Here is a 15225-nt window from a genome sequence, read left to right on the forward strand (position 1 = left end):
TGAATATTGGAGTTTTTAATATCTAGTAGTTTTGAAGGCAGCAATCCTGATTCTTTGCATGCTCAGGGACAGATTTCTTCACAACACAGCAATCATGACTTACACATCAGTCCTTTATTTAAATGACAAATCATGATAGCACTACAGTACAAAGTCCTGTCAAGCTTGATGTCGCTGTGAAAATAGGATTCTCGCCATCTTTGTATGCTATTTCGAGAAACAGATCAGTAAAGACGAGCATCTTTCTAAAAGTGCATATCAAACAAGTGAGAAGGCCTCTTACAGAGAGATGCATACTAAATCATTTTGTACACAAAAATAGCATAAAGAGACATCTGTTCATACCTGGAACACATACTAACATTGAGACAGTTTGGTACAACAGACTAGATTCAGTGGCACAAGTAAAATATCATCCAGTAGAAATTTGGCAACACCAAACAGTTTTAACCCTTCATAGGAACACATAGAACTGAAGGCTTATCACGGTTTAAAGGCACAAATCTACATAAAATAAACACGATCAAATCTAACATTCATCCAGACAGTGCAGCATCTGATATATGTGAATATACATTTGCACTCAATGATATATTGTTATTGCCTTTATACAATCATTTAAGAGCTGACAATAGGTGTACAGATGTTGTTCTACGGTATTCACACTTTTTGCATCCAGTTTAGATGGATGTTTCTACAGAGCCAAGCTGGGTGGTGTTTATATTGAGGCAGATGAAACTTCAGGGAACAGTGCACGACTATCGTCCACAGTGAGCTGGCAAATAGGGAGAACAAAGTGCAATTACAGTCCAAACTTTCTTCACCTTGTTTTCTCTCCCTTCTGTTTCGGCATTCTTTTATCCCACAAGCTTTCAGCCACTTGCATATAGACAGCAGTACATTCAGGGAGTCTGCGTCAAACTCCGGTCCGGGTGGAATTGATTGCCAGAATCAGCCTGAAGCTCAGAGCCAAGAAGGCAGTCCCTAACAGGTCACCCAGAGCTGTGAGGTAAGGGATGGAGAAGTTATCTGGGTCCAGTCCCCTTCGCCACAGCCACCGCACCATCAGGCTGGCCATGTAGAGCAGAATCAACACCTGGATAATGACAACACTAAGATAAGCTTCGAATGAATGTATCCCAGATTGGCAGAAAATGTGTAGAAGACTAAATTTGTATAGTAAGAGTACAGTTTTATTTTCAGGTAGAATGAGAAAGAGGTCATCTGACCTGAAGCAGAGCTGCAGACAGGTAGCAGATGATGAAGGTGGGTGTCATGGTGGTGTGGCCTCCCCGCAGGAGGTGGATGGTGTACAGGAACAGGAGGTGACCCGGGACGACGAGGATGACAAGGACCCTGGCTGATTTGGAGTTCACATCTGGATAAATGCAGAAAGGAAAGAAACAAACTTTGTTTACCAGTGTGTCTAGCGTCTGTTAAAACTAATGTGTTCTCATGTTTATTAAAGAGACAGGAAGTGATTGCTGTGTTTTAGTTTCTGTCCTGGGATTTATTTATGATCGTTTAAGTGAATAACTATAAACAAACAAAATTGTGTTGGAGATGATTGATAGAACTTATCTCAAGCTGGTGGTATTATTAACTTAACCACATTTCCCATTAACTTTGTTTCTTCCTGTTACAACCAAAACTGTTTCATGATCTTTCCTCCTAATGTTAACAGAGTGGCGTAACAGTGTTGGGAACAATTTGTCCACATCCGCCATCATGTGATTACTCAGCTTCATACAGCTTCAAATCCATTTTGTCCTTTTTGTGCTGTGAAAAAATCCATCACATTCCTCTCCAAATCCAACCAAATGCCACATATTTGACTTGGTAGTGATTTATTGATTGAACATTTTTGATAAAAGACTACACATTGCACCTTTAAATCATGTTTTTTTTTTTTTTCTGTATCTGACCTGAGGAGCAGAAGGTAGCACAGGGTCCAGGACAGTTCATGCTCATTTTAAATGGCAGAGCTCCAGGAGTGCTCCAGTAGTGGAGGTAAGTAGACATCCTGCTGGCTTGGATGGCCACCAGATTTCCCCCTACACCTACATAGACAAGGAGATTATTGACATCAATATTAGCAGTGTGGAGCATTGATTCATTCCATAATAAACTGTTAATAAGATGATGAAAGCGTGGGGGCTGGTTTTGTTTTTCAAGGCAGAATAAGTGACAAATCATGCTTTTCATTTATGTCTTTTAAAGCGTAATTGTTTGCCTTTACATCATGTTTTAATACCGTTCTGATTTCTCTCATATTGGGCAAACTTCATCACCATCATCAGTTGTTTAGACTTGTTCTCCCATCATATTTGACAGTCCAAAGCAGCCATTCAGGAGGCTGAGCAGTCACTATACAATACGAGTGTAAAAACACTTGAAGAAATGTACTTTGCTTGGAATCTATTCATCAGGTATTCGTGACTCACAGCGTCCCAGGGGACTTACTTGTCCTTCTGTTTGGAAAAGGCATTCTCACTGCTCTCCCTTCAGGCTGATTTCATTGGGAGCACAATAAAAGCTCCTGGCTTGCAGAGCTTTGCAGCACATGGATCATTTGGACAAAACAGGAGGAGTGTTTCTGGTCAACAGGGCAGGAGGGGAGAGCGTTGAATTGGAATGCAAATGCACTTCCTGTCCTGGGATGGCATTACATGCAGGAGGGGTTTTTGGTAGCACTGAGGCTGGCAGAGATGCTGCGGAAACGGGAACCAGTGAATGCATAGTTGGCATTCTGAGCAGGCTTGTGCTTTATGTAAAGACCATTGTTAATTCCTCCCTACTTAGTATGCCGCTTTGTGGGCAACAAGCTTCTGTCAGTGAGGATCTGGCAACTTTATGCCTCTCTGAGGTTTCTTTGACAGAGAGGAGGCTGCTCACTTTAATACCTCATGAATGATTAATCAAATTTAGAGCCATTTTAAAAGTCAAGCTCTCCCTTTTAACCACACCGCTGCTTCACTGTAAGGCTGTGGAGACACCAGGATTTATAAATAATGAGGATTAGCTGCTGGGCATCTGCATGTTCCAACAATTTCCACATGACATCAGCTGACAGAGGGGTTTTTATTGTAAATATTAAAGCTAATAATGAAGCTTTAATGTGACTCTTCAAAGATTAGGAGTGTGGAAACACAATAACCTCAAATCCAAGCTCTGCTTACTCATTCAGGAAAACATGTCAGCCTTCATTTCTTTGGCTCTGTGCTTAGGGCATGTGGAAGGAATGCCAATAATTGTTTCAACACAATTAAAGAGATATGTTTAAAATAACATCTGTTTAAGGTTACATGTATCTGAGCTCCAGGCCTCGAAAATGAGAATCCTGTCCAACAAAGTGTCAACTGAATACTTAAACCATTTCAGTTTAATTTAATGTTGTTCCTAACTGCATAAGATTTAGTTTCACTCTTTGAAAACAAGGCACCAGCAAGTTTTAGCTGGAAGGTTTCATTTAAGTAGGGAAATATGAAAGGTTTCCCTCAAACAGCTAAAGAGCTCCATGTTTTCTGTCATCATGAGAACAGTTGGGTAAATTACAGACTGAAGACTCCTTTTTCAGCTGAAACATTCACTTTTCTTTCCTATTTTTACATTTTATCACCTTTTGGACATGTAATATATTCTTTTTTTTTTTTTTTTTTTTTGCATCTGAAGAGCCTCTTTTTTGGGGCATTTTTTACCCATACAATGGAACTAACACTTTATTTTTACCACCTTATTTAGCATTTATACGCAGTTAAGTGGTTTATAACACACAATAAAGCAATATAATGTAATTAGTAGCAAATATAATATTTGTTCATTAATTTATTTGTCACCAGTGAAGCATCTGTAACTGGTGTATGAACATATGCTCTTAATGTTTTATATAAATATGAAGATATAAATATGGTATATAAACAGATAATGAATGACAGTTGTAATAATATGAAATATGTCTTTGTTGACAAATACTGTGTGTTAATAAACACTTAAATATGCGCTTATCTCTGCTTATAACTACATTGTTATAAACCATTTATTACATGTTTGTACACTGCTTATAAATGCTAAAGAAGGGGACTACCATTTAATCTGCTGATGAAGGCCATGAGACGCAACTGAAAGCCATGGGAGAAATCTAGTAAGTGGATCTTGAGTGCTTTTTTGTCACACTACTGTTTTGAAGGTCAAGAATGAACCTTCATGCTCAACATGTCTTCATGAATTTTGAACACGTTTATGAACAGTCTGAAAGCTGCCTCTGAACATAGGACTGATTCATGTGTGTGATCATATCATCATATGAGATATTATATTGTGTTATCAAGCCTTCACTGACTGTTTATACACCAGTTATGGATTCTTCATAGGAAACGTTCCATTTGTTGACAAAAATATAAATAAAATAAATACTTCAAGATGTCCTTTTATCTGCTTCTAATTACATTATAGTGTGTAATTAATATGTAATCAAGTGTTAGTGCTTATAGATGCTAAATGAGGAGGTTAAAGTGAAGTGTTACTGGTAAATCTGATGGCTGAGATTATTTTCTCATCTACTCACCGTTGATGACTGGAGTGAACACAGCCATGCCTTCAAAGTCTGGATTGCTCACTGTCTTATCCAGAATCAGACCACCAATACTGGGAAGAAGACAGCAGTACAAGAGTGAGGAATAAAAGCTTTGATTTATTGCAATGAAAGAAACATGTTGTGTGACTTGAAACCATTAGTGATCAAAGGAAAAAAAGCGTACAGTGTTGTGAAGTGACCTTCAGGAAGAGAAACATGAAAAGTTGGCTGACCTGCTGATGGACATGGCCAAGATGACCGGTTGCCAGCCTGACTTTAGGACCTCTCTGATAGATTGAGATCGACGGGCAATAATCACCCACACTGGGATAAGAAGCAGGAAGAAGCCACACACCACAGGAGGCAAATACCACAAGTCTGGAGAACAACATAAAACAGAATACATCTGTCATACAATACAATACAATTATTGAATTGGTGAAGAGAAATAGAAGAAAAGCAACAGCAAGAAAACAAAGTAAAAGCTTGAAAGATGCATCCAGCGTTGTAGTGCAGCAAAAATGAAAGGCTGAACATTGCTGCCCTCTTCTGGCTGTATCCAATTCCATACTTGATACTTATTGTTTACAGTACTATATACTATTTTTTCTTCGTAGTTAGTATACAAAAAAATCAACATACTTGACCATTTCATTCTAACAGGAAATTATACAATGTCACAGTCAATACTTCACAAATAGTCTTTTTCCAACAATTTAATCATTATTTTTTGTTTTATGGGCCGTTTGCAAAGCTGTTTCATCCACAATTTGTTGAAATCTTCATAATCTCAACTCTAATCTGCATTAAACTGACTTGAATCAGGTTTACCCTCTTTGATCAATAAACCAGAGTCCTGACATGTCACATGTGTAGACATACTGTGTACCGAACCTCTGACCTCTGTAACAGAAGAAGAAGCTGCTGACCCCAGCGAGCAAAGACAGAGTGATGAGGTCTCCGAGGCTGGCGGCGATGGGCGTGGCTACGTTATCTGGGTTGATGCCAACTTTCCTAGAACCAATGATCACTGCCACCATCACCAAGCCTGCCAAAGCACAAGATGACAACTTGATATAGAAGTTAAAAAACACACTCATTTAATAAACTCTACTGTCTTCTATGTTGTATTGTGTGCATCTACTCTACTCTGCGTTCGCTCTGTGCAGCAGTCTTTTGTCTGACCTAGAGACAGCGCAGCGATGAAAGCAGTGGTGACGCTGCTGGCACACAGGATTAAAGCCTGGATAACATCAACTCTCCCCCTGGTTAGAACCCCGAGACCCACTGCTGCAACCGCTGCCAGGAAGCCCACGACTGTGGCCTGGACCTGGACATGAAGGACAAAGCAGAGAGACATGAATCCATAATATATAAATTATTATCTGTCTGCCAATCCATCTGTTTGTTCTTCTTTCTGTCTGTCTGTCTCAGAGAGGACAAGAGAAGAGTGAAAATAGAAAAGCAGGAAAAAATGTAGTGCAAGACACAACCAGTTCAACTGTTCAACTGCTGTTCTAGAAATGGTAAGATTTGACTGGAGTGACCATACATGCAGATCCCAGAGGTCATCATCCAGCAGGCCTGTGCCTATACGATATAAAAACCTACTAGATACAGGATGAATTATCTCTCTCCTCATTTAAATTCTGCCGAAGTGAAAGAAATGAACAATAAAAGTTATCAGAAAGAATCTCACCAGGAGAGCAGTAAAATACTGTACCTGATCTAATCTTACCTTCGCTCACTCGCAGTCTTTCTTTTGCAAAATTAAAATGATTCACAAGACTGCCTCCCCATTATATGACTTACTGCGCACCGCTGTGCTTTTACAAGTACTGCAGACAGATTAGATTGAGGCAATTTATTATGTTTTTATCTTAGAATTCTCCTTCTCTTCACAGCAGTGAATCTGCCCGTTCAGTTATACTTTTTCACCTTGAACTTATTAACACATTACATTCCCGTGCATGGATACACACACACACACACACACACACACACACACACACACACACACACATGAATGCACATATTAATCACCTACTGTACTGTACTGCTCATTTCAGAATGGACAAAAAGCCAATTATTTACATGTGGAATTTCTTTTCGTCTTGCTCTTTAAACTAAACTTTGACATTTTGTGTACCAAACTGCATTGTCAAGTCTTGGTTATGTTGTCTTGAAATATATTTACAACAGCACAAAATAATCCAATATACTGATAAAGCTCTTGTCTTCATTTGAGTTATGACAACATATGAGAGCAGATGCTTTTTCTTTCACTTTTCTCTGTGTCTTTACCACTCTAAGACATTTTTAGCACATATAAGGTCTTAGATCAAAAAATGACAAATACAGCTGATTTGAAAAAGATATTGGTGAAATGTCTTAAAAGTAAAACACGGAATATACTACATGTACCCTGCTACGTGTATATTTTAACTCTAAATTAGACCATTTATTATTTTCTCTGTGTATTTAACAAGCTGAGAAGTGAAGTGTTCTGAAAGAGAGGACGATCTTATCTCGTCAGCAAAGCTTCTTGAGTTTAACAGATTGTCTTGAAGCCAGCAGAGAGAGACCAAAATGATGGAGTGTGTTATTAATAGGATGGAGTGTGTGTGGTGGAGCGGTGTGTCACCTGAATGAGAGCCAGATTACAGCACACCATCCTCCACTGCTGCTGCAGCTCATCCATCTGCCCTGTGTTGGCCTGTGGACACAAACGAGCTTATGTAATCATATTTCTCAAATAGTGGTATTTAGAATATCTTTAAAGTTGTTCAAAATATCTTTTTTTCATGTGTTAAGAGTAGAAATTTAATGTTTTAGAAGTGTAGTCTAATCCCTGCTGCATAGTTCTTCTTTTTTCATGTAGACCTTTGATTCACTGATGTTAGAAAACTGAAAAACAGAATAATAGCCTCATATTTTTAAAGACATGTCACAAACTTACTAAGATCTGGTGAAAAATATATTCTATATTAAGAGTTCTACAGTCGCATACATTTAAAATAACTGTCGTCATGTGGTCTGCGTGCATGTGTGTGCTCTGCATGTCCGCGAGTGTGTTTCCACTCACTGCTGTTGACAGTCTGGATGCCAGTGTCATCTCCAGATTCCCCTTCAGCCCCACCAGGGCTGGCACCAAGATAAACACCTCTGAGATCTCCTTGAACACCTCCCAGTGCTGAAAAACACCACAGTGGCCTCTTAAAGTACAGTCTGTTCCCAGCCAACTGGACGTTATTCTAGTATTGTAAAGTACAACTTTTCCCTCAAGGAAATAAAAGAAAAAACTGTAAAATTCTTATTTTCAGTGCTGAGTAACTGTTGATTTAAATGCTGAAACATTGAAACATTTGCCAGCACGCTGCATGATCTCAAGGGGATTAAAACACTTTCATTCCACTATTTATTTATTGCATAAAAACACACTTCCAATGGCTACATCTACTCCCTCATATGCAGTGAATTGTTTGACCAGTGAGTGCTGAAGGATTTGTTAAGTGACCGTGTTTCCATGTGTCTCCCGTGAAACCTGATCTGTTGGCTTTTTATGTTTCAACTCGTGGCTAGCTGACCTGCTGCATAATTCAGACTGCAACTCATGTCGTGCTGCTGCTGGGATATTTACAACAGGGAGAGAGAACTATTAGGTAGCTCTGCTCTATTTGCTTCTTTTGATACTGTTTTGATACTGAATCTGCCTTGCTGTGAGAAGGCCAAATATTATTACACATGTAATTCTTCTGTATCATAGTTTCTAGCTAAAGGTTACTTGAAAGATTGCCTAATTGTAAAAAAAAAAAAAAAGGGAGTAATTTGCTATTTTGCCAAGGTCTTCTCTCATTTTTTAAACAGCATTTTTTAAACTGCATTTTTTGCATTTCTCTTTCATTTTTGTACTATTTGCAAGGATCTTTCACAACTATTAGATGATATATTCACATTCATCCTTCATCATCTGACTCCCTCAGCCTTCCAGCAACTCACCACTACTGTAGCTCAAGGATACATGAAACAATGAACCTACGGAAAACAGCGATGATAATGAAAAGTCAGAAACATGACCAAGCTTCGCCTGTCATATTCATAGTAGGTGTTTACAATCAAATATACCTGTCCAGCATTTAGTGTTAGTAAAAAAAAAACACTGATGTAACAAACTAATATTAGTACTATCGTATAATCACACACACACACACTTTGCTGCACTTTTTCCATACTTGCACTATATCCATGACTATCCCGGCTGCCACCATGCCCAGTCCAGACACCAGGTACGGCAGCAGCACCTGGGCTGCAATGATCCATGAGCTCTCTGGCAGGAAGCCGTGGGCCGAGCGGGTCAGTTTACAAGTGAAGCCCCTCAGCTTCTTCCCTTGGAAACACAGTTCCAGCGCCAGATGGGTCACCACCATGACTGATCCCTGTTAACCCATTTCTGTCCGGAAAGCCTCTGGCGTACGTGTCGTTAGGGAGTGACTGCTCGTCTGTGCCGCAAAAATCAGCCTCCAGGCTTTGTGTTTAATCAGTCAATGCCATGATCCATTTCTGCTGAGGGGAACACTAGCCAGCGAGAGAAAAATGTTTCCTTTGTCAACTGTTACCAAGTTGTCCTCTCCTTGCTCAACTCTCAAAAGTCACAGGTGATGTTTGTGCAGTTTCTGGAATCAGTTATTCTTAAATTAGTTTGACCAAAAAATTAGTTTTGCCCTTCATCTGTCACACTGGCAGGACAGCCACGAGTACTTTTGCAAATGGTGAGCTAGACAGAGGAATGGAACCAGCTGCTTTCAGCCACTTGAATGGAGGACACACATGTATTAGACACACACACACATACACACACACACACACACACAGGTCCAATTGACAGCAGGTCTGTGAGGCCTCTTCTGACACTCTGCTACTGACAGACCTACATGACACACACGCACTCACTACAGCCACACACACACACACTCTTTCCCTCCTCATGCCTCACTCTTGAGCAGCCGGGCGGCCGAGGCAGAGCGCTGGAAGGCCGGTCTCTCTCGGGGCCTAAAGAGGGTCCAGGTCCTGTGGGACAAGGACATCCAGAAGGCCAGCAGCTTCTTCTCAGCCCTCCTGTGCTGCCGCTCCTTCTCCTTCTCCTCCGTCTCGCTCCACACCTCCCTCTCTTTCTCCTCGCTGTGCTGATGCCCTGCGTGAACTTGACCGCTCTGGAGCCCCTTCCTCATTTTGATCGGGGGGGGTATGCCTGGATGTCCGTCCAGGCTGCGAGGATGTGTGAAGGGACGCAGGTGGACGGTATGACGTCGAAGGCTTGTCTGAAGAGAGACGGCGATTGTCGTGCCGCTGCCAGGGCTTCCCTCTGATTCCAGACGGATAGATGAGTCGTGACGGTGCTCTGTGATGAAGGGAGGGACAAGACGGACAATGTTTGTGTGTGGGTGTGTGTGAAGATGGGGGGGGGGATGGTGATGCTGCCGCTGGGTGATGTCTGTGTATAAGCAAGGTGACCAGATTCTATCAGGACTCCTCAGTTTTTCTCTTGCTCCTGGTTTCTTTTTAGATCAGTTCAGAGGATGCTGCAGTTCTGCCCCCCACACCCCCCCCCCCACACCCCCCCCCCCCCACCTCCTCGCCTCTTTGATAGCTCCTCCTTCCCCTGCTCTTCAATGTCCTCACTATAAGTGTGTGACGCACACTGAGCAGCAGCAGGTGCTGTACCTGTCACTGACACGTGGTGCTGCTGCTGCCTGGAAAGGACACAGTTTATCATCCATGATTGGATGAAACACAGACTGCCACTAACTGTCCCCCTGGACTTTTTCAGTCTCTCAGAGTTCATTACATCACTCATTTGTCTGATTTTCTCTTTCTGTCTTTCTTACATCAGCTGCTCCATGTTACATGCATATTTGCCATAGTCTGGCACACAGATAAAAGCCAATAGCATCTATGTACACCTACACTGCTGTTTGGTGTGATAGAAAGAAATAAGAAAAGTTCTGACTTTGTTCTGGTTTTTGGTCTCCCTTGCTCCTTTGTTCACACTATATGTAATCTATGTAAATACATGGGAGGAACATAAGCACGCACACACACACAAACACACACACTATGACAATGACTCAGCTGAAAAGTGTCCTTGGGACATGCCTTGGAATGGGTGCTGTGCTCTCTGCAGCTCCCCCTTCTGACTTCTGGCTGTAATTTGGGTTGTGAAGCACCTGCTGCAAGCATCTGTAGAATGAGCAGAGAGTTGTCTCTCCTCTTCTCAAAGCTCACTCTTTGTCATATTTTAGGAAAAACTAACAGTAAAAAACAACAGAGAATGAGAGGGGATGAGATGCCTCAGAGTTTCCAGGCAGAATATGAACACAGGCCATCACAGTCAACAGTACGCACAAGTGAGGCAACTCTCTCTAACTCCTGAAGCTGTCATTACTTCTCATTTAATGCTGCCAAATACGGTAGCAGCTAGCCAGCTACAACTTCTGTCAATACATCTCAATGTCAGTGATGATTCACGGCAGCAGTGAATTAGACATAAACAAGGAAGTGGGAATTGCCTTCTGTCCGAATGTGTGACTCATTTTTCACCAGAAAAAGCTCTAATAGTAAATTTGAGATTTAGGTAAATTCACAACTACACATTCTGCCAACATGTCTCCTTACTTTGTTTATGGCTTTGTTTCCCAATTTCTGCATAGTAGCACACTGTACTGCAGTTCAGTGGTGGAAAGTAACTAAGTACATTTACTCAAGAACTGTAAGTACAGTTTTCAGGTACAAATTCATGATACTTGACATTTCTACTCCACTACATTTTAAAGGGAAATATTGTACTTTTTAGTCAATTATATTTACTTGGCAGTTTTACTTATTAGTAACTTTTCAGATTAAATTTTTACATGAAATAACATATTGTAAAATTTTAAATTACACTGCATTGTAAAAGATGAAACCAGTAGTTCCTAAACTTTTTTCTGAAATATTTAACAAAGCAAAGACTAGAGAAGAGTCCAAAGTGAATTCATATTTGTGTATCAGAACTTTTCTTCTTTCCTCTCCCATTAATCATCTCACAACCCCTCCCAGCACCACTGGACTCAACTAACTGTATATAAAGTAGTTGAAACTAGCTCCACCTCCAGCAGCTACAACAGTAACATGCTGCTCTAACACTGATGCTTCACTATTAATAATATACTTTATTAAATGTATTTAATATATCAGTCACAAGGGCTGATTTTCTGGAAAAAAAAATAAAATTCTTTCAATACTTTAAATGTAGCTGATAATAATACACTTTTACTTAAGTAGGATTTCAAATTCAGGACTTTCACTTGTAATATAATATTTTTACATTGTGGCACTGTTACTTTTACTGATGGAAAGAATCTGAGTACTTCTTCCACCACTGCTTACATTCCCTCATAAATGAATGTGAAGCTGTACATTACTGCCAAGACCAGTTTATTTGTTCCCATGGAGCAAGGTCACTTTATAGACCCACTAGGTCACTGTGACCTCCAAACCCACACAGTTCAGTCTTCCCACCTCAGAGAGAAATAGACAAATATCAAGTCAGAGAGATGAAGGCACGTGGAGATAGAAGGGTTACCTTGTTGGACTTTACCAGCCTTCCTGACACTTGATGGGAGAATTAATCGATCGTATTCTTGTTATTACGTATAAGTGGTTTCCTAATTAGCCTCTTACGAAAAAACCTTAGAAAACACTTTAGTGATTGTTTCAGATACCAGACACATGTAAGACTACTGTAGTGAAATAGTTCAAAGATGTCCAGGTTTTTGCCTTTAGTGTAGATTACAGCTGAAACAATTTGTTGATTTATTGATTAGTCAATTAACAGAAAATCAGTTGGCTCAGTTCATCGCTTCAGTCATTTTTCAAGCAGAAATGTCAAACATTGAGCTTCTCCATGTGTGAGGATTTGATGCGTTTCTTTGTCATACAGGTAATTCAGTTGAATATGTTTAGGTTTGGGCTGTTAGTAAGATAAAGTGAGGAATTTGAAGTTGGGCTGCAGCTAATAATTATTTTTGATTGATTGAGTATAATTGAACAAATAATAGAGAAATGCTCATCAGTTTCCTTGAGACAAAAAGTGACATTTTCAACCCCAAAAACTCAACAATATACAGTTTACAATCATATAAAATAGAGAAAATCTGCTAATTCTAACATTTGAGAGGATGGAACCATAGAATGTTTGGATTTTTGCTTGAAAAACACTTGACATGATTAATCAGTTATTTAAAAAGTTGCAGATTAATCTGCCAATCGATTTATTGAGTAGTTTACCAATCACTGCCACTCTCATTTGAAGAGAGAAATGAGAAATTATACTGGCATCTTCTCACAGTTTTCTGTATAGGTGTGACTGACCTGCACCTGGTCCAGCAGCATGCCGGCAGTCACCATGCCCAGCCCGGCCAGCAGGTAGGAAGGCAGCACCTGGAGGTAGATCAGCCTGGATGACTCTCTGGAGGAAATGTGGAGTTTCTCCTCCTCCATATTGTCAGGACTACTACTACTGCTGCTGCTGCTGCTCAGATTCATGTCCGGTGTGCTCAGCTGCCAGCTTTCTGTGCTCACACAAACCAAACTGCTGCCAACTGAAAGAGCCCAATATTGTTTGTCTTTCAATCTGTCACCCTGTCCTGGTTGATGTCAGTGACCACTGTCCTTATCTCTGTTATGCAGCTGATTATTGGTGACAGTTTAAGATTCTTTTGTTTAATTGTGACTAATTCCTAGTAGCTTGAAACTGCTCCTCCATGTCAGACATGTAAGGTCAACCCGACATGTAATATCCAATAACTTAGTCATTTTACTTGTTACCTGGTATGTTCTTAGAGAAACTGATATAAAACAGAAAGAAAATATACTGCCATGTCCAGCTGGAATTGGAGCAGACTCTTGTTCATCCATCTGTCTTTTCCTCTCCCTCTTCAGCACTCTCTCTCTCTTGTCTCTGTCACACACATTTCTTCATCATCTCCACCTTTTTCTTCTCTTGTCACTCAATTTCTGACTTCTATCCTCTCTCAGAGGCTCTGTCTTCTTCCATCTCTCCTTGTGGGCTCTGTCCTACAGCGCTTAAAGTCCTCTAAAACACCACTTTTACACCATAGAAACACAAAATTAATGAGCTACAATTAAACAAAAACCCAATTGTAAGTAGCATAAATACTGTTCTTATTCCATTCCATGTTTCTCAATAGTCAGGTGTGTTATGTTCAGTGTGAAGGCTACTGTTCAAGATATCTATTTGCTGTTCAAAAAAGAATTTAAACCAAAAAAAAAATACTGCAAGGCCAGAGCTGTTTTAGAGAATGATTTTAGAGTAGTGTCCCTACTAGGCCATTGACCACCACACCAAACCATAAAGCTTTATATCACATTTAAAAGTTGAGGACAGTTGTCTTTAACACCTGCACCTGTGACCTGATTAATGATTATTCAACCACATGTGTTGTTTGTATATGTGAAAAGATCTGTGTGTGTGTGTGTGTGTGTGTGTGTGTGTGTGTGTGTGTGTGTGTGTGTGTGTGTGTGTGTGATCTTTCAGTACTGTAAATGGCGCAACTCGGCCAGATGTGCCGAAACACATAATGTCATTCTTGCAAGTCACTGTTTAATTCAGCTCTATGCTCAATATTGAATAGAAAATAATCACAACATGCAATAGCACAACGTGCTGTCATCATAAAAAATAAATTAGATACAGTAGGATATATTCCTACTTGTCAGACTAAGAGACCAGTCTGCTTTGGTGATGGACTTCTGACTTCTGTTTACACTTTCCTGTGCAGGGGTCATCCGCGGGGTGTCGCCCCTCTTTTACCGACATCTCTGCAAATCTGCGAGCACGGAATATTTGTATATCACATTTCAACAAGGCAATCCAAAGTGCTCTACATAAAACATGACAGGCATCCAGATAGAATGTAAAAACAACACAAGGCTATATAAAAAGAGATTTAAATACAATTTACCCCATTTACTGCGCCATCATAGCCTTGACGCGGTGTCATCTCTATTATCAGGCGGGTGCTGACAATGGAAGTTAACTTATGTTTTTGTTGTTGTTTGCACTATTGACTGCTCTCACGTTGCAATGCTTTATTTAGATTTTTAATTGACCTATTTTTATCTTACATATTTGGTCTATGGGTGAAGCAGCATAAATCACTGTGAGGGGAATAAATTTCTTATCCCCACCGGAGATAAAAATAACTCAGCAGATATAAACCGGGGGGGCGTTGAATCGCACCCTGGTTATTTCATATCACCTTTTGTAGCTGACGACTGAGCCCTGAGCTAATTAATGAAAATGCAACAAAACTGATCATTTCAAAAGAAGAATCTCGGTCTAAAAACTAATCTAGGTCGCTAACTTTTCCGTTTGGTGCCATCCACGGTTGGTGCTGGGCCGCTAATGAACAGTGAGGTATGGAGGATCAATCCTGCCAGGAAAAGGAAATAAATAAATAAATAAATACTCATGCTGGGCCAGATTCAGAATTTCGAGATACTAATTCAGAATTAAGATATAATAGGTCAAGTAATGAGATGAGAGGTTACCAAGTCAAAAATTATTCTATGCCAAGTCAATCTTATGAGAT

At 40.2% G+C, this 15225-nt stretch overlaps 1 protein-coding gene across 3 annotated transcripts; it reads right to left on the reverse strand.

The window, feature by feature from the left end:
• Positions 1 to 92: 92 nt before the first annotated feature.
• LOC121889174 (solute carrier family 41 member 1-like) lies at positions 93 to 15158 on the reverse strand. 3 transcript variants are annotated; one of them, XM_042400936.1, is made up of 12 exons: positions 14596 to 15158; positions 14344 to 14460; positions 12983 to 13717; positions 7659 to 7766; positions 7218 to 7289; positions 5759 to 5903; positions 5475 to 5621; positions 4807 to 4951; positions 4565 to 4644; positions 1926 to 2060; positions 1230 to 1378; positions 93 to 1096 (listed from the first exon to the last, which is right to left on the reverse strand). In XM_042400936.1, the coding sequence occupies exons 3-12, from the start codon at positions 13154 to 13156 to the stop codon at positions 917 to 919; spliced, it is 1335 nt and encodes a 444-aa protein (XP_042256870.1). In that variant the 5' UTR covers positions 13157 to 13717; positions 14344 to 14460; positions 14596 to 15158; the 3' UTR covers positions 93 to 916. The 3 variants fall into 3 exon arrangements, with proteins under 3 accessions (XP_042256870.1, XP_042256879.1, XP_042256862.1); XM_042400945.1 differs by lacking the exons at positions 12983 to 13717; positions 14344 to 14460; positions 14596 to 15158 and adding exons at positions 8573 to 8608; positions 8806 to 8847; XM_042400928.1 differs by lacking the exons at positions 12983 to 13717; positions 14344 to 14460; positions 14596 to 15158 and adding an exon at positions 8806 to 9404.
• Between the last annotated feature and the right edge of the window lie 67 nt (positions 15159 to 15225).

Source organism: Thunnus maccoyii, chromosome 3 (genome assembly GCF_910596095.1).
Source record: "Thunnus maccoyii chromosome 3, fThuMac1.1, whole genome shotgun sequence".
NCBI lineage: Eukaryota > Metazoa > Chordata > Actinopteri > Scombriformes > Scombridae > Thunnus > Thunnus maccoyii.